We start from the raw sequence: 20,401 nt of genomic DNA, 5'->3' as shown, positions 1-20,401 counted from the left end.
AGAATTTTCATTCAAAAATTTTCTGGAAAACCAATTTGAATTTTTGATCTTAGAATTGACTTATTTCTTTGAATTTTCGAATTTATTGTACCTTAAAACAATTTAATCCCAAACTTAGAATAAACAAAATTAAAAGGAAAGAGTACTAACATTTTATGCCTCTAGGAATTTTTTTGCTTTGCTGTCTCTTCCCCGATTCTCTTTTGGTCTTCCTTTGCTCGAACTCTCCTAGGTCTCCACTTGTCAAGCCTTGTTCAACTTCTGCAATCCGAGCCCTTTGGTCTTCAGTCCTTCTCTAATCTTTCAATCTTAGTCACTCATCCTTCTTTCCTTCTCTCTTTCTTTAGCACCCAATTTTCTCTTAAATATTTTTCCACACTCTTCCAATGACCAACTTTTCTCCAATTTTTCTCCCCGATCGTTCTCCCTCGATTGTTCCCGATTGTTCTCAATTGTTTTTCTTCTTTCCAACAACTCACGGAATCTCCCTATTTATAGGCTAACGAAATAACCTTTTTTAAAAATTTGTTTGACCAATTAGTTTTAAACTTGCTCAATCAAACTTAAAGACTAATTTGTTAATTAAATTGATTAATCAATTTGCAATTGCTCAATCAAGGTTAAAGAAAACAATTAGTTTTTATTTTGATTTCCTAACTAAAATTAGTATGTGTGTGTGTGTGTGCAGGTGCAAGCATGGAGAAGCTAGCCCACTAAACTTCCGCATTTTTCCCTTTTTTTTTTCTTTGTTTTTTTTTCAAATTTTCTGTTTTTCCCTATTTTGCTTTTTTTTTTTTTTCAATTTTCTATATATTCATTTTTTTACTTTTCCATGTATTTAATTTTTTCTTCATGTATTTTCCCATTATTAATGAATTTTTATACACCCATGTACAAATTCAAAACTCAATTAGACGCAAATTGGCACTGAAATTAAACCTTAAAACCCAAAATTTGTTATATAAGCCCTAAACAAAAGAAGGTGTCTACAAAACCATACAACTCGCAATGCATGAATATCCAAATGAGGCGGTGAGGTTGAGCTAAATGAGGTACCTGCCTAGAGAGCAACTACTTAGGCAAAGTCCTTCGACGGTGCTCCAATGCAATAAAAATAACTAAAAAAATGCCTTAAATTGAGATAAAATTTGGGTGGGGGGGGGGGGATTTCTAAATTTTTCTATAAAATAACCAGGCCAAATAGGGTGTCTATAATTTTATCATGTGTTTGTAATTTAACTAAAGTAATTATTTTTTGTACATATGATGAAATCATATTGAATCTAATATATATACTTAACGTACCTAATACTTTCTCATATAAAAAAAGGGGAGGGTTTGGGTTGTTTCACCACTAGAGTTGAACAAGCATGATAAGTTTTGACACACTTTCTTAAAAATTAGGGAGGTAAGTTGTTTAAATATTTAAAAATTATTTGATAAAATATAATAGTATGCATTGATCCTTTTTCTAATATAAGATTTTGTAAAACTTATGGGGCGTCCAAGGAGTTTTTCTCAAAGAAAATTGCAGAAGAAAACCGTCTAGAGAAATTAAAAACACCATGAAATTTCTAAAGATTTTTAAAGTATTAAAATAAAATATATTTTATAAAATTACTTATATACTCATAATTTTTGAATACTTTAATTAAAAATAACTTATAAATTAAGGACATTATAGAAAGTATGTTATGTTAAACAAAAAAAAAAAATTGTTTGAAAATCATTTATGATTTATTTGGGAACGTGAATTTGGCATTGCATATTTAAATTTGGGAAGTTGAAATACAAACATGCCGTCTGGGATAACATTTATGCCTGTTTATTTGAATTAAGTTATATATATATATATATAGTAACAAAATTGTTAGAGGGCCTTAAGGTTTGCAGCTTGATAGGAAGGACCATGAACAAAGCTACCAACTCAAATGCACACCTAGCGATTCCCTTCAATTCGGGGCAAAATCATATGACAATTGAATACTAGCATTCATACAAATTAAACCACTATTTTGTTCTGTTGTCAGTTCTGAATATATATATATATATATATATATATATATATATATATATATATATTTAGGCCCTTGACTCAATTAAATAACCATTTCACTCATGAGTCACACTTTCCTTTTTATAAAAAGACATCCTAAACATCTCCTAAAAGGTGCAGTAGTAGCCAAACTTCATTTGGCAGTTCAGTTTTTATCCAAAGAGTTTCTATTAATATGAGTAATCTCTCTTACAGGCCATTCTCCAATGCTTTCCAATGAGATGGAGAGCTTTTAAAGATTTGGTTGGAGCTAGATGGCTTAAGGCGATCAACAGAGGCATGCATATAATTAACAGAAGGAGCATATGGCATGCTGCTCCCATTTCATTAAACAAAAACTACATGAATACATAGCTCCCTGTTTATACTTATTACCATTCATAGCTCACAAATTCTGCATTTTAAGCAAGACTGAAATCTCAATCACACATTCACACCAACCGTTCGAACAGAAATGCTACAAACAGAAATCTTTGAAGTTGGCAGTAACAGAAAGATGCTGCTAATCTTCTTGTCACAACCAGAGCTCACTGCTAAACTTCATGGAAATATTACAGTCTCGAGCCCTTCAGGCTTGCTTTTTCACAACGAGAACAGGGCACCTGGCATTATAAACGCAGTAGTTGCTAACACTCCCGAGAAAAGCCCTTCATGCAGCAATAGTACATTTGCATTAGTAAACCTTCCAGAAAAATTGAGACAATAATCGCTCTGAAGCAAATATATATATGTGTATAAATATAGATGATCATTTTTGCAGACAAGCATACAAGCACATGACATGGTATACCTCGGAATTTCCTCCCCTCGAAAAGTTAGAAAGCTCACATCAACAAATTTGTAGACATCTGATAATTGGTCACAAGACACAATTATTGAGTTGTTGGTGCACATACAATCCATGGGTAAAATCTAATTTCCAAAAATAACAACAATAAGCAGCATCAAGTCCCATTAGGTGGGATTGACTACATGAATTCTTTTTTTCCAATTCATCCAATCAAAAGCATTTTCCTCTACTAAATTAATGACTATTAAATCCTTCCTTACTAACTCATTACAAGTTATTTTAGACCTGCCCCTACCTATTTTCATGCCAAAAACAATAATTACCTCACTCCTCACTAGTGTTCTACTAGGCCTGCGTTTCAAATGTCAAAACCATCGAAGTCGCCCCTCCTTTATCTTGTCTTCAACTGGTGTTATGCCTAAATTATTGCATATATGGTCATTCCTTAGTTTATCTTTTAATGTTATATTGCTCATCCACCTTAACATTCACACTTCGGAAACTTTTACTTTTTGTAAATATTTTTTAGTTGTCCAACATTATGAACCAAAAAGCATAGCACTTCATAGATGTTTTATAAAAACTTTCCTTTTAATTTTAAGGGTATTGTATAATCACACAACACGCCTAATGCACTCCTTCATTTTCCCAACTGACTTTAATTCTATGTATTACACCTTCTTCAATTTTCCCTTTACCTCGCATGCTAGATCTAAAATATCAAAATCTATTAATGTTAATCATTTTTTGATTATCAAGTTTAATCTTCTCCGCACTACTCCTTACATTATTGAAATTAGATTTCATATATTCTGTCTTACTCCTACTTATCCTAAAACCTTTGGACTCTAACGTGGTTATCCAAAGTTCTAACTTAGATTCCACTCAATTCCTACTTTCATCAAATAACATATACCAAGGGCTGTCGTGTTGGATATTCCTAATAAGTTTATCAATCACTGAAATAAAAAGATAAGGAGTCAAATTAAAACCTTAGTGTATACCTATTGCAATTGGAAAATCTTTGGATTCATAGTCGTTAGAATATTACAATTCACGATTCAAATAGTATGATTCGAATCGAATAGTCAGCAAAACAATTCGAATCGGCAAGAGAATCAAGGTTGGAGTTGAATCGAAGGAGAATCGATCGATTCATGCAGTGAATTGATGAATCGAATCATGCGATTCAATCAATTCATCGCTGGCTGCACACAAACACCTCCGACTGCTTTAAAGCCCAGCGAAAACCCATTTTTACCCCTTCTTTTTTGAATGAATGATTAGGTTAGTTTTGCCCTTTCCATAGGTTCCATCCCAAAGAAGAGAAGAGTCAAGACGTTTGGCCTTCCCTTCAGCCATTCCTATATGCTCTGGTTCTGAGTTCTGCCATTGACAATTGAACTTTGAAGTTGAAGGACTGCCAGAATACCAGTAGTTTCCACTTTCCATTATTCCATATATTATTCTGTTCTGCCATAGAAGAAAGGCCATATCTCGTGGGCTTTCTTATTCTCTGCTGAGTTTGCTCTTTCTGCCATTGAAGAAATCAAGACTCGAGACTTAGCTCTGACTGTAGAGTGGAGACTGCAGAGAACTAGAGAACCTGTAGGTTCGAATCCTGGTTGCCTAAGCCTTCCTTTAATTTTTTAATTCATTTTTTATATTTTAATCAGTTTTATTTGTACTTTTAATTTAATTTTTATTCTTATTTTAATTGTTAAAGTTTTATAGTAAGCTTAAGTTGTAAACCTATGCATTAAAAATGATATTTTTTCTCATAAAACAGTAAAAAGCACAATAAAGTTCAGACTTCATTACTTTTGATGATGCATTCTCTTAAAATATAGCCTTAAAAACCTCAAAGTTCAGTTTTTTATTAATATTTTCTTGATTCATTCGCTTTTTTTTTAAAAAAAAAAAGCATACACATGATTTTTTATTGTTAAATCATAAATGTTAAATATTTATTCAAATCTTTATTGCTTTTGATGACACATTCTCTTAAAATATAGTCTTCAAAAGTTAAAAACCACAAAGTTCAGTTTTTCATTAATATTTTCTTGATTCATTCTCTTATTTTTAAAAAGCATGCATACATCTGATTTTTTATTGTTAAATCATAAATGTTAAATATATTGCATGAAGCCATGAAGCATGAACTATTCAAATATTCAACAATTAATAGAATATTCAATACTATAATGGTCTGCCATTGACCTTTGTGATATTTTAAAATATTCATTTATTCACTATAGTATTATACTATTATTATTATGGAATATAGGGCTACAATAAATTTGTAAATAGTGATATAGTTATAAACTTAGTACAACAGTATTATATGTTTATAATTTATATTATACTTCTTTAGTTGTTTCTCACTCTTTTTTGAATATGTTATCCATTGTTTATTTGTAGGTTGAGATTTGAAATTTAACTTGGAAAGTTTGCACTTATTTGAGTGTTAAGAGAGTGGGAAGATGGCTTCAAGTTCAAGTGCTAAGCTAAGAAAAAGAATTCCAATACAAAGAGTGACGATCCTACATGGGATCATTGCTCCCAAATCAATGATAATAGAATGCACTTGAAGGGCAACTATTGTGGGCTTGAAAGATAGGGTGGCATAATTAGAATGAAGCATCATTTTGCGGGGGATCATGATAATGTTGCTCCTTGTAAGAAGTGTCCAGAAGATGTGAGGGAAAAATTTGTTGGAAGAAGTAAAATAAAAGAATGTTGACAATGAAAAAGAAATTTTTCAAGAACAGTTTGGAGAACAAGAGCAAGAAGTTCAAATTATAAGAGGACAAAGTCGAGGCACCATGGATGCTTTTGTAAGTAAGGGCAAATGAGTTAAGGTAAAAGGGTTTAAACCACAAACCTTGAATGCGTTTGTGAAAAATAGGGAGCCAGTGGTTCAAAGCATTTGCCAATTTTTTTATGGACATGCTTTACCATTCAACCAGGTGAAGAGTCCTTTATTTGCATCAATGATGAAGATGGTTGGGGAATATGGAATGGGATTGAAGCTCCCAAGTTATCATGAATCTAAAGTTTTTTGAAGAAAGAAGTTGGTAGTGTCAAACAAATTATGGAAAAAATGTAAGAAAGAATGGATAAAGACTGGATATACTTTGATGTCGGATGGACGGACTGACACAAAACAAAGGCATCTCACAAATTTTCTGATTAATAATCCCAGTGGCACATTTTTTTCTCAAATCAATAGACAGTTCAAGTGTGGTGAAGGATGCTTATAAATTGTATGAATCGCTTTACTCTTTAATGGAAGAGATTGGAGGGGAAAATGTGGTTCAAGTGGTGATGGATAGTGCCTTGGCTAATGTAGGTGCCGATGAGTTGCTAATGGAGAAAAGGAAACACATATTTTGGTCTCCATGTGCAGCCCATTGCATTGATTTAATTTTGCATGATATTGGAGAGTTTCTTCTCTTTCATAATACAATTCAAAAGGCTATGGAGGTGTGTCTTCATTTATCAACAGATATGGGTGCTTAACATGTTCAGAGTTTTCTAGGAAAAAAATTTTTTTTGAAGAGAGTCGGGATTACAAGGTTTGGTACATCTTTTCACACATTGAAGAGTTTTGATGAAAACAAACTTGCATGTCAAGCCGTGTTTGCATTAGAGGAGTAGGCTATGTCTTAACATGCTTCGAGGTTGGAAGCTAAGAAAGTGGAGGCCATATTATTATGTGATGATGGTGCAAAACCAGCAATGGGATATATAAAGCCATGGATAGAGCAATGGAACAAATTACTCAAAACTTTAATCATCAAAAGATCAAGTATGATCGTACTTGGAGCGTTATTGATATGAGATGAGATTTGCAACTCCATAGGCCCCTTCATACAGCAGGATATTTCCTTAATTCGAGGTAAGTTGCATTGTCCAACAACTAAATAAATTTTATAACATGAGCAGTGAGCCGATTACCTATGCATTTATATTTATCACTTCTTTCATTTGTAGGTTCCAATATAATGATGACTTTAATGTGGACATTGAGGTCAAAACTGGTTTATAAAACACTATTGAAAAAGTGTATCTGGATGTGGAAACAAGGATCAAGATTGATCATTAATTGGAAAAGTTAAAAAAAAGCTAAAGTGATGTTTGGCTTAAGCATGGATACACTAACAAAAGATAAGAAACAACTTGGTATTATATCAATCCGATAGTTGCCTACTTGCCTTTATGATAATTTTTTCATTGTTAAGTTTTTTGTTTTTGGTTCATAACCAAAAATATTAAATGATGTTAATTTATTTGTTTTGATCATATGTATAGCTTTATGGTGGGAGAGTTATGGAGAGGAGTGCAAGGAGCTTCAAAGACTTGCAATACGAGTCCTTAGCCTCACATATAGTGCCACGGGATGTGAGATAAATTGGAGCACATTTGATCATGTCCACTCCAAAAAAAGGAATCGATTGGAACAACAAAGAGTATATGTTTTTGTCTTTGTTAAGTACAATATTCAACTAAAACTAAGGCAAGTGAGAAGGCAACAGAGTGGTGAGACATATTATCCAATTTTTTTATCGGACATGGAATCAAATGATGAATGGATTTACAAAAAGAAAGGTCCTTGTCTACCAGAAAATATTTCACAGATGAATGTTAGTGAGTGCTTTGAAGATAATGGAGGAGTTGGAAATGGCGAGAAAAGAAAGAGAAGTAAGAGTTGTATGAGTTTATATTTGCTTCTACATAAGTAATTAGTTTATGGAGGATGGAGCTTTAAAAATAATTGTCATATTTTAATAATTTTATAATGTCATATTATGTAGGACCAAGGAACTTGAGATTTGATCGTAGAGGAAACGGGAAAAATGTCGAAGAAGATGAATTGAGCTGATTGGTGAAGAGAAAGAGATGAAGAAGAAGAGGAACAAGAAGAGATGATTGTGGTAGATGATGAAGATGATGATGACTTTGCATTAGGGGATTGGGATGATGAATGATTATACACTACATTGTACATTAGTTGTCTACATAGATGGTTTAGAGTTTATTTATTTATTTATTTATTAATATGAGATGTGGGCTTCTAGATATCTTTTTTTTTTTTCTTTTGAAGATGACATCTCATAACACGTGTTAAACTTATAACTTTGTGGCAAACTATCGTAATTTGATACTTGATAGAGATGGGATGGAACAAATCATGTTATAAATATATGTAGAGTTAAATAGATCATGGTAGGATTCAGACCTACAAAACTTGCTTCAACAACAAGCATTGTGTTAGTTGACAACATGATGATCCATATTCGTTGAAATTTCAATATGTTTTGCTATTTTATTTTGTTGTACATAAGTGCATGTCAGTTGGAATAAATTTTTCAAATTTTTTACCGAATCTTACAATTTGATTCAATTCACTAAATTGGAATTTTGATTCACGATTCAAATCTCGATTTGAGAACTATGCTCTAGATTCCCCTCTTACAATCCTAATGCTAGTCACTACTCTATCATACATATCATCAATGACCTCAGTATATCTATTGCAAACCTCCTTTTCTAAGACCCACCAAAGAACATTCCTAGGTACTCTATCATATGATTTCTCTCTGTCAATACAAATCATATGCAAGTACCTCTTCTTTCCACTAAACTTTTCCATTAATCTTCTTAAAATATAAATAACTTATGTTGTAAATCTCCCAAGCATAAAACCAAATTAATTCTCTGAAATCCTCGTTTCGAATCTTATTCTTTGTTCAATTACTCTACCCTATAATTTCATCGTATGACTCATAATCTTAATTTCATGAAAGTTATTCCAATTTTGAATATTGCCTTTGTTTTTGTTTAAAGGTATTATCATGTTTTTCCTCTATTCTTCCAAGATTTCTTGGCTTTTATAATAATGTTGAAAAGACTTGTTAATCAAATATTTCCTTTATCTCCTAAACATTTCCAAACTTCAATTGGTATGTTATCTAATCTTATTAATTTCCCACTTTCCATCTTTTTTAACGTCATCTTAACTTCAAGAGCTCTAATTTTATGAATAAATCTCATATTTTTAGTCTTCTCCTCATTTGTCACTTTCAATCTCAATTTTCAGTTTGGTTTTCATTAAACAACGTATCAAAATATCTTCGCCATCTTTATTTTATGTCTTCTTATCTAGTAAAGAAATTATCATTCTCGTTCTTTACATATTTTACATCACCTAAATCTTTGCATTTCTTTTCTCTAGCTCCAGCAAGTTATAAATGTATTTTTCTCCTTTTTTCATCCAGTCTGGTATATAATGTATCAACATATCTATGTTTAACTTCACTAATAGTATTTTTTTTGCAATTTTTCTTGACACTTTATACGTTTCAAGATTTTCTATATTTCAACAACTTTGTCATATTTTGTATCAATTTCTTTTGTCTTAACAGCCTTTTGACTTCTCAACCCCACCACCAACTTTCTTTACTACTCAAGTATCTTCCTTTGCATTCACATAAAATCTTTTTTACTATCCTTACAATAGAGTTAGTCATTTTATTCCAAATAGCATTTGCATCTACCTTAACCCCTACTGTCCGGCCACACTTTTGATAATTTTATCTTTGAATTTTACTATATTATCTCCCTTCAAGCTCTATCATCTAGTCCTTTTATGTGAATTTATGATACTCTTTCTCTTCCATTTTTTAGTATGTTTATCGAATACTAGGGCTCTATATTGTATAGCTAAACTTCTACCTGTGATAACTTTACAATCCTCAAAAAATAGACGATCCCCTTCCTAGTTAAGAAGAAATCTATTTGTCTTTTATTATGCCCATTCTTGAAAGTTATCAAGTGTTCTTCTTTTTTTATAAAACAACTATTCAATATAACCAAATTGCAAGACATGGCAAAATCAAAAAATTGTATCACTGACCTCATTTTTATCTCCCTATCCATGGCCTCCATGTATGCTCTCATAGCCTATATTTTCCTTTCCAATGTGTCAATTCAAATCAGCTCCTATGAATGTTTTCTCAGACATTGGTATCCCTTGTAAAATACTATACAAATCTTCCCAAATTATCTTTAAGGTGTTCTGTTAAGCCTATTTGGGGAGGATATGCACTAATGACATTCACTATTTCTAGGTCTAGAGCTATCTTTTCAAATATATTTTCCCAAAATAAGTAACTAAAAAGAAAACAAATCAAAATATATGAATGTAAAGATATCTGCAGGGAGGCTATGACTGTAGCCCTACTCCTGCCTGAATGCATGCAATAATTTCAGGAGCACTTTAAAACTAGCAATAATATACTTGGAAAAAAACTAGCAATGAAGAATGAACCAGGGCTAAATATGAATAAATGCACACTTCTTTCATAGAACATCATACAAAATTATGTAATTGGCAACTAACCTCTTTAGAGCTCCACGGCCATGGCTGCCTAATACAAGTAATTGGACGTTGAATTTTTCCACTGCCTCACATATGGCTGTTTTAGGATCTCCAACTTCTGTGACAGTCTCCGTTGTTATCTGTAGCAAGAAAAACTTATGAATTCTATGGCATAAAAATTTCAAGAACTTCCATGCGTAGGCATCTGAAAAATGTGCAAATCAAAGATACCTAAATCCAATTGGTATTAAACTGCCTCACCCTTCAAGATATACTCATCGCCTCTGCCCTCTGGTGATCTTTTTAGATAGTAATAAGCTAATCTTTCTAAAAAGGGAGAGTGATATAGTTCAACTAGCCAGAGATACAGAATGTAGTTATAGCATCCAAATTAAATATTAAGAATTATTTTGACCTCAAAATTCTGGAAGTCATTATATTTGAGATCTAGAACAGAAATTCAACAGCATCTGCATCATATATATCCCATAAACCAAGTAGCATCATTTTCAGTTTTGGACTATCAAGCTTAGGGAGAGGCAACCCTGACACTATTGCATTCGGAAATAACAACTAAATGAGTTAAAATCACAAAAATCCACAAACTGTTCACTGGTTGCAATTCAGTCCATTAATTTTAACTCGGAAACAAATAATTATTAATGTCCCCAGTTTTAACTTAGCTCATAACTTTAATTTAGTAAAAATAAAAATTAAAAAATCACTAGTATGCAAATTTCCAAGTTAACTGATAGTCACATTTGCTTACTACTAACTACCATTAGTCACCTTGCTGACAAACAAAAGATTTAATTATAATTATCTCTAGTATATAGCTTTAAAAAAAAAAGGTCAAATAATTTTTCCCATCCCTCACAATGTTAGGATTAATCAAAGGAATGAGTGTTGGAGAGATTTTGAAGTAGTATAGGCAAGAATGAGCTTTTGAGCTTGAGAGGATTTTGCACTAATGATTTTCTTAATCTCTCTTACTAATTTATGCAAATGAGGTCCTATGTATAGAAGTTGACCAAATTATAACCATTTAGGACATAGGGGTCTTTAATAGAATTGTTTTAAAACCAATCAGGAAAATTAACCCCGTTTAATTATTTTTAACCTCGGTAAAAAATAAACAACCCAAGAGTTTTCGGGTGGCTGAACCTTGGTTCGGCTGCCCGAATAGACTCGGTGTAAAAAGCCACTTTGAAGGTTCGGGTGCCCGGGTGTATGTTCGGTTTGCTGAATTGAGGTGATTTCATTATGTCCGTATTTTGGTCGCCTGGTCTCTCATTTGATTAACCGAACTCAAGTGTTCGGGTAACCCGGGGCCATTTTGAACGTAAAGTTCAGTTGGCTGAGTTGATGAGAACGGTCACCTCAGCTGTTCGGTCGCCCATGGATGGTGTGTTCATTTTAGTTCGATTTGCCGAACTCAAGTCAACTTGTTGACCGATCCACAGTTCGGGCGCCCGAGGTGTTTTGAACACAACGGGTTCAGTCGCCCGACCTCTCACAATTTTGTCTATTTAGTCCAAATCATTTTAATTTTTTTCCCTGATAATATAAGTGATTATAGGGACTATTTTGTGCATTTGTGTAGGGACCTAAGGTCTTTCTAGGGTCATTTTGAAATAGTCACAAAAATCAAGCGATCCCTAAGGTCTTTCTAAGGTCTTGAGCTTACAATTACCTACATGCATGACATGCAGAAATTATTATAGACTTTTTCCTATATTTACTATTACAGGCCAATTAAAAATGAATGCAAATACAATAGAAAAAAATAGGTCCTCATTCTTTCGATTCTTCAGACATCATAAACGAAGCTTGATCTTCATAATTCGTATGACTTGCTTAAGTTTTTACCAACAGTGCATGCTAAGGATAAACCTATTAAAGAAGCTCAGTGCCCATGTGAGAAACATTGGTTTTGTCATAATCAAAATTGGATCAGACTCATACAGTCAATAGTAAGGGCTAATTTGCTTATTGTATTCTATGCAATTGTAACTCTCAGTTAAAACAACAATCTTCTTGTTTCTTCCTTTTGATAGCAAATATTACAAATGGGGGAAATGTCTTTTAACTGTATATTATTCCACGAGCACTTATGCATAATAAATTATGTTTGAGAAAGAAAAAGTCATCGTATTGACTGTGAACAGAGTGCAAATCAGTTGCACAGCATTAAACAATTGCCGAAGTATGCTAGAAAAGAATTTTAAATGTGATAAGACACCGCGCCAGTGCAAATATATATATAATATTAAATCATATTACAAGAAAATATCCTAAAAATATATTATGAGAAAAGGAGGAGAACAATTTCCTTGTGCTTAAATTTAAAATCAATTTTATTAAGGTTGAAATAATATTTAGAATAAGTTTTGGGACACTGCAACAATAGCTACCATAAAAATCTTGAATATAGAAGCAAGAAAAAAAAAAAAAACCTTAGCATGGACAATTAGCATGATAAAACTTGAAATCTCTCAATTAATTATTGTATGTGAACTATCAAACTTAATCAAAATTTCCTAAAAGCTTTCCCTTTGACCAAAGAATTTAGTAAAAGTGGATAGGTTTGAAATAAAACTTCAGAGAACAAGTACTAACAGAAATAATATGTTTTATGTAACCAAAACCAACATGTGAATAAAAAGGAATATGATAAATTAATTAGATAGAGATTTTAGCGAATTTTACAACTTCAAAATTAAATAAGAATCTTAAAAAAAAGAGGGAGAGAGAGAAATATGAACACTATTAACAACTGTAGAATAATAGGGTACTAAGATCGAGTCAACAACCGAATGGATTAACTTAGTAACATAGAATACTATTGGATTTTTAGGAACTGAATCAAAATTAGAGGTTTCAATTAAGGAGAGAGAGAAGGGAAAAGTCAGAGGGTTTCTAGGTTTTTAGCCCAAATGAAATTCAACAGACAAATCAAATATAAATCTCAAAATGGTCGCAACAGTGTGCCATAGAAGGATTTGATGCCCCAGGGGCATGTGCCCCATCCAATAAAACAGCACCAGATAAGCAGTGTGACTTGACACAAGCTTACATTGTGCTGCCCCCGCTGCACCTAAGGTATTTTTCTTTTTCTCCCAAAGTGTCTATTATGCAATCTTTGGTCAAAAAAATAAGTGAAGAGTCTATACCCCATATTTACTGCAAATCTCCTTTGCTCTCTCCAATAAAGCTGATGCTACCTTCTTCTGATTTTCTTGGACAGAGGTGATCAATTCTGGAACTGTGACACAAAATTGTCAATGTGCAGAAAGATCAATCAGTGAATTTTCTTCCAAGACAACGATTGCTGCAATGCCATCAATTCACCCTCATATTACCATAAAATTGAAACGAGCACCATAGAATCTATTGTCATATAAGGTTTTGATCGAGTAAAAATTAAAAGGCAAACAGTTATTTCAAATCCTTTTAAAATATAAATTCAAATGATAATATTAAATGTAAATATAAGACTGCATGCTAACAATTGTGATGCACAAAACGCCAATTGCTTGGTCAAACATCATTTGACACATTTTATTAATAAGGGAAGTACTTGTACACCCAATATTATAACTAATACAATAATTACATAAGAACCCTAAAGTATCTAAGGGTCTCTTTGGTATCCTTGTTGTTTTTTGTTTTCTGTTACTATTTCTACATAGTGAACTGAAGAAACAAATTATAAAAACTTACTTATTATGTTACCAATTTTTTGTTTCTATTGTCTATTCTTTTCGATTTTATATTGTTTGTGAAAAAACTAAAAATCAGATTTTATGGTTTTTAGTTGTTTTGGCAAAATGTTGCCAAAAATTATAATATATAGAAAAAGTTCTTTTGAATTTAATCATTCATCTTATACACTTTTAAATTAAAATTTAAATAAAAAGAACATATGAATTTAAGTATGATTAAAATAAAAATATACATAAATTTCACAAAAAAAATATAATAAAGCCAATTACAAATTTTACTATTTTTCAATTTTCTTGTCCAATAAATTTTTTTATTGTAAAGAAAACTTTTCAAGTATAAAAATTAATTAAAATAATTATAATCATTTTTATTTTTATTATAGTATTTTTTTAATGTGCATTATTTTGAAATTTTATTTTTTTAATCATATTTTTATAATATTTTTTATTTAAAAATGAAAATGGGCATTTTTAATTAAGTTTTAAAATTTATTTTAGTTTTATAAATATTAACCAAATAGGTTGCTAGTTTTTTATTTTTAGTTTCTATTTCTGATTTTGGTTTTCGTTTCTAGTTTTGGTTTCAATAATTTTTACAGTAATACCAAATAACCCCTAAAATATTCAAAACAACTCGAAAATAATTAAAATCCTAAAATATGTAGATTTATTGATTTAAAAAAAAACCTAAATTTAAAATTTTTAAAGAGAATATGATCTTCTAGAATTATTTGCAGGTGGTCCTCCCTCAGCCTTATACACATCTTTTTTTATGGGGGCAGTCTAGCCACTTTAGCCCCTTATGTGTGTGTGTGTGTGTGTGAGAGAGAGAGAGAGAGAGAGAGAAGAAAAATCTAAGCACCAAAAGGCTTCACAAACAGCAACATGAGTAGTCATCATTGAGATAGTCTTGGAAGATTTTAAATCAACAAGTGGTTGGCTCATGATTTCTTGACACTGAAATTTAATGAAAATGGAGTAAAATGACGAAAGAAAACACCAAAAGGGCGAACACAACAAATTTACACGTGCCTTGGAGCTCCCACGAAATTTTACTATGCTTTCCACAGAAACTGCCCCATGGTTTTAAACCATTGAATGCAATTTATAAACATGTAAAAATCCCAAAATACCCTCATATGATAATATAATGGCATTATGCCCAAACTCAAAATACCATTCCGACTTCAAGGGCACCACCCCCGTAAATATGAGCCAAAAATCAACTAGAAAACTAAATTTCCTATCACCATTGCAAACTTCAAGACAAAGTTCAGGCCAACTTGATGCTTATGACAAAAATTTGTTCTTACAAATAGGGGTGAGCATAATTCGGGGAAACCCGTCAACCAAAATTGATTCGATTTGGGTAAAAAAACCGGTTCGGTCGATTCGGTTGGGCTTCACCAAAATTCGGTAAATCGGGTTTCGGTTTGGTGAACAAGGAATATAAATTTGGTTAGCCGATTGACCGATTTAATAATTAATTAAATTTCAAATATAAATTAATATACACCCCTGCTTGCTGCTGCTGATTATTGAAAGGAAAAGCCACGTAATTGTTACCTGAACCTGCTGATGAAATTATTGGCCTTGGCGTCGACCCCATCGTCCGCCTCCCCATAATGCTCCATTGCTCCAGCCTTCCCCTCCCTCATGTTGGCTGGCCGGCGGCTCTCAATGATGTCACTCTCCTCGAAATGTGCGAAAGCCGACTTTGCACTCGCTAACTTCTTCAGCTTCTGTGGCAGCCTCACCGGGGATTCGCTGGATGCCGGTCGGGTGTCAAACTTCACCTTGCTGACGCAGCGACCTTGTATCTAGGGGTGAGCATAATTCAGGGAAGCCCGAATTAACCGACCGAAATTGGTTGGTTCAGTTCAGTTAAAAAAACCGATTCGGTCGGTTCGGTTATGCCTTCCAACATTTCGGTGAATCCGGTTTCGGTTCGGTGAGTAGAAAATATTAATTCGATTAACCGATTTAATAACAAAGGTTGTGTTTTTGGATACTCAAAACTTGAGATCAACGTCGAGGGTGTACTGCGTAGGCATAACATGGTTGTAGTTCACTAGCTTGATGAAGGCCTTCATGCAGGACTTCTTCGCGGTCTTCTTGGCGAAGTCCTTGCAGTTGCAGATCACCTTCTTCGGGTACTTGGCTATCCCGACAACCAAACAGTGCCCGTATGGACGGTCACAGGTGCCATCGTTGAACGATCGAAATCATCGAATGATCACCGCTCCGGCGTAGCGGCCTTGGAGGAGGACCACCGCCTTGTTTGGCTTCAGAAACTTCACCATTCTCTCCCTATCCCCCCCCCCCCCTCTCTCTCTCTCTCTCTCTGAGCAAAACCCTAAGCAACTCAATGAGCTCAATTCAAATTTTGGGTCCCAAATGAAAGAACCCACCAACTCGGAAGAAGAATTCTGTCAATGTTTGGGAGTTGGGACTACTCTGATTCTGCACCTGCCTTTCGGTTAAATTCGGTTAACCGAATTACCCGAAAAAAAAATTCAGTCGGGTTCGGTTTGGTTCGGCCCAACGGTTCAGTCAATTCAGTTAATAGTATTCTTTAACCTAAAATTTTGGTTAATTAACCGAATTTGGCCGAACCGACCGTTTGCTCACCCCTACTTGTATCATCCCATAAACCTCGTCCATGGTTTGTTGTCGTTCTTCTTCTTCCTCCTTGATATCGTCTATGGCGGCCTCTGGTTCCGAGGCTTTGACGACTTCCGACGGCGATTCGATGACTTCCGGCATGGGTTCGACGACGGAGGGGAGTGGGGTGGGTTTTGAGGATCTGTAACTATAGAGGTTGATGGACTTGAGCTGTTGTAGGACGGAAGGAGATTGAGGGAGTTGAGGGCGCGGCGGTGAGTTGCAGAATTGGTAAAAAATTTATAATTATATTCTGTTTTTAATAATTAATTTTTAATAATTTCAGTTAAATTCAGTTAACCGAATTACCCGAACAGGTAATTCAATCGGGCAAGGTTCGGTTAACATCCCTTATTCAATCAGTTTGGTTAATGGAAATGGTTAACAAAATTTTCGGTTAATTCGGTTAATTAACCAAATTCCCCCAAACCGACCGTTTGCTCACCCCTCCTTACAAGTACTCACAACATAAGACTGTTTTTAGCTCTTTTGTGAACTGGCGCTTAAGATTGTTCACCCAAAAACCTCAAAATTATTCACCTTCCTTTGTAAGATGCAGAAGGCAATCTTCATTCTAAAATCAAATGATTTCGAGGACTAAAATTTTGATTTTGATGGAAATTTCAAGAGTGTCTCAATTTACAAAAAAAATCGATTTTGATATAAAGAAACACTTAAAAGTTATAATAAATGAGGGAAATTGTGAATGAAACTTTGAGAAATATTAAAACAAATTATTTTGTATAATTTAGAAACAAAATTAAAGACCTCAAAATTTTCTAGTTTTTCTTCTGTTTTTATTTTGAATTTGGGAAACTTTGTCTGAAGTTTTGCAATAAAGAAATCAAACCTTTCAAAACCTCCTAAAATTCAAAATTTAAGATAATTAATGAAGTTGCAAAGTAATAAGAAGGGCCCTTCAATACTTTCACCCCATTGCACTGCTATTTGGCAAAACTACCACTAAAAAGTCTTAGAAAATCAAAACAACATCAAAGGCTCAAAGATAACACACATCAACATCAAGAATGCCAAGAATGTCCATCTGAATGCTAAAACTTCGAATCTTAAACAGAACACCTGAATGCTTTGCATTTCTGCAACCAGTCCATGCTAAGGCTCTATTTGATTGGACAAATTGAATGGAAATTGAGAAAAAAAAAAAAAAAAAAAACTGTTTTCTGATAAAACTTCAATCCTTCTTTAATTTTCTTTGTTGCATGGAGAATTTAGTACTTTCTTCCTTGGGGAAGTTATTGCCTACATTTGAATGCAAGATTATTTTTTAATGCGCTTTTCTTGTTTATATACTAGCTTTCGGCACACAAAAAATGTGTTATATACAGCCTTAAATTTAAGGAAATAATGGCACAATTACGTGGATAATGGACTTATGGGTAGCTTTATTAAAGAGTATTAATTTACCAAGTAATCCATTAGTTAAGCATTGTAATTCAATTTTAAACTTAGAAAAAGAATGGCAATTTAGGAACAATGAGGGAAATATGCACACTGAAAACTGCCGCAGATTTTATATAAATAAATACATACAAACTTTAATTCTGATGTTCTTGCATGTTGTCAAAATAACTAAAAACTATAAAATTTCTTTTCAGTTTTTTTGAAACTAGCAATGTAACAAACACATAGTTCTAACTTGTTTTTTTTTTATGATCTAGAAACAAAAACAGAGACAGAAGAAAAAAAGTGAGAAATGATTTCAAACAGTCCCTTAGCCTCTCAACAGATAGAACTTCTTGCACAAATTCAAAATTACACAGCTTTTTCAGTGACCTGATTTTATAAGATTGACTGAGAAAATTGACAAAACCCAACTTAAAGTTCTTGAAATGATGCCAGTGTCACAACTAAAACCAGAACCAAAGAATATCAATGTCCTTTGATTCATGACTAAAAGCCCATTCAATGATTAAGCCAAAGATACCTACAAAAAAGAGGGCAAATAGTCTTATGCTTACATTTTACAGTAAAATCTGCTGACCTCACTTGAGGCTTACCTTAAAAAATTCAATAAACTTTTCCTCAAATTTGTCAAAAAAGAAGCAAATTCCTCATAATATTTTAGCAAAAAAAGATAAGCTCTACGAGGGGTATAAGTGTCCAAAAATCAATTTTTTTTTTTTTTAACTTTAGGATAGTGGATACCTCTGCGTGTTTTTGCCAAACGGAGGTCTGAATGATTTTTGAAACTTCAGAGAATCAGAGTAACTATCTTTTTGCAAATCTTTTGGGGGGGGGGGGGGGTTTAAGTATTTTTGCCCTTAATTTTACGGCTCAAGAGTTCATCTTTAAATTCTACGTTCAATTGGCTGTCAAAGAGAAAAATAAGGCACTGTTCAGGGCTTCTTCCTCTCCTTGTAGAGAAAAATGGAGAAAAAAAAATGCTGTAGTCTTTTCTTTATATAATTGGGTTAGATAGAAAGTAGGAACAATAACACAAAGCACTTTAGATTCAAAAAACAACCACAATAATACATGGACTTAGTAAGACAAAAAGCAATTACGAACATAAGCAATTCAAGATCAAGTGAGACAAAGGGGAGATTAAAACAAGTGAGGAAGAGGTGGGGGGAGGACTTACGAGCAGCACCGTAACTGGAAGCGTGAATATAGCCGAATTCAGCAACGGGCTGGACAGTAAAGATGAGAAGCTGGGAATTAGCGATGGAATCGCGAAGATTTTGGAGAGTCCACTCGAGGGCGTAGTGGCTGTAGTCTCCCTCGTCGACGGCCACCATCACCTTCTTCTTCTCGCCCCTTCCCTCTTCCATTTCCGATTTCTGGGTTGTGGGTTAAGATCAAAACTGAGTGATAAATTGGTCTCTGCCCTTGCTCAATCGAAAGATATATGGATAAACAGGAGTGGAGGTACGCGGGAGCAGTTTAATTTCCGCAAGCAAACAGAGGATAGGATCGAAGAAGAAGAAGAAGAATTGAAGGAGAGTTGATCGAGAGTGAAGAATTTCGCACTGGTAGGTACGGAGCTGAACGTGGCGAGAACTAGCTAACCAACATTCAACTCCCATGCTTTTCCCGTCACGTGCAATTGCGCCAGTGAGCAAAATCCAGTCCCCGAACGCTCTTGGGAAGGAACGCAATCCGCCCGCGACTCTGTTTTCCTTTTGTTTGCGTCTTAAATAGGACGCTTAATCCTTGAAAAATCACCGTCAAAATTTATAAAAATAAATAAAAAAAATTTAAATTTTAACTTAAAAAAAATAAAAATTAAAAACTACTGACCTGTTTAATTTTTATTTATAAAAGTAAAATAAATTAAAATTTTAAATAAAAAAATATTTATTTTTATTCTTAAACCAAATAGTTATAAAATATGAATAAAATAATAAGAGTATAAAGTAATATAAAATTAAAATATTATAATAAAAAAACTATTGTATTTTTTTCCTTAATTATTATATTTCAAAATTAATTTTACAGGATGAATCTTATTGTATAAGATAAATAAAATATAGTGAAAATATATGATAAATAGTTTTACTGTTCTTAATTTTTTTTGAAATTTTATTGTTATTTTTATTTTAAATATATTTTAAATTCTTATGATCATTTTATTTGAATTGTAATTATAAAATATGGATAAAATGAATTATTTAATTTTAAAAAGTTAATTCATGATATTAAAAATAATTTGACAACTGATTGTCAAAATAATTGAAAATTATAAAATTTAATTTTTAGTTTTTTTCTATGAACATCTAAAAACCACCAATAGAAACAAAAAATCGACAATATAAACAAAT

The 20,401-nt window shown here is 32.9% G+C and overlaps 1 protein-coding gene across 1 annotated transcript; it reads right to left on the bottom strand.

The window, feature by feature from the left end:
* Window positions 1–2,342: 2,342 nt before the first annotated feature.
* LOC131152706 (universal stress protein A-like protein) lies at window positions 2,343–19,755 on the bottom strand. The gene is made up of 4 exons (XM_058104515.1): window positions 19,222–19,755; window positions 13,404–13,495; window positions 10,252–10,370; window positions 2,343–2,703 (listed from the first exon to the last, which is right to left on the bottom strand). The coding sequence occupies exons 1-4, from the start codon at window positions 19,409–19,411 to the stop codon at window positions 2,625–2,627; spliced, it is 480 nt and encodes a 159-aa protein (XP_057960498.1). The 5' UTR covers window positions 19,412–19,755; the 3' UTR covers window positions 2,343–2,624.
* Between the last annotated feature and the right edge of the window lie 646 nt (window positions 19,756–20,401).

The sequence above is a fragment of the Malania oleifera genome, chromosome 4 (assembly GCF_029873635.1).
Source record: "Malania oleifera isolate guangnan ecotype guangnan chromosome 4, ASM2987363v1, whole genome shotgun sequence".
Classification (NCBI taxonomy): Eukaryota; Viridiplantae; Streptophyta; class Magnoliopsida; order Santalales; family Ximeniaceae; genus Malania; species Malania oleifera.
The sequence above is the reverse complement of the archived record's forward strand: the minus strand, read 5'-3'. Positions and strand labels throughout refer to the sequence as shown.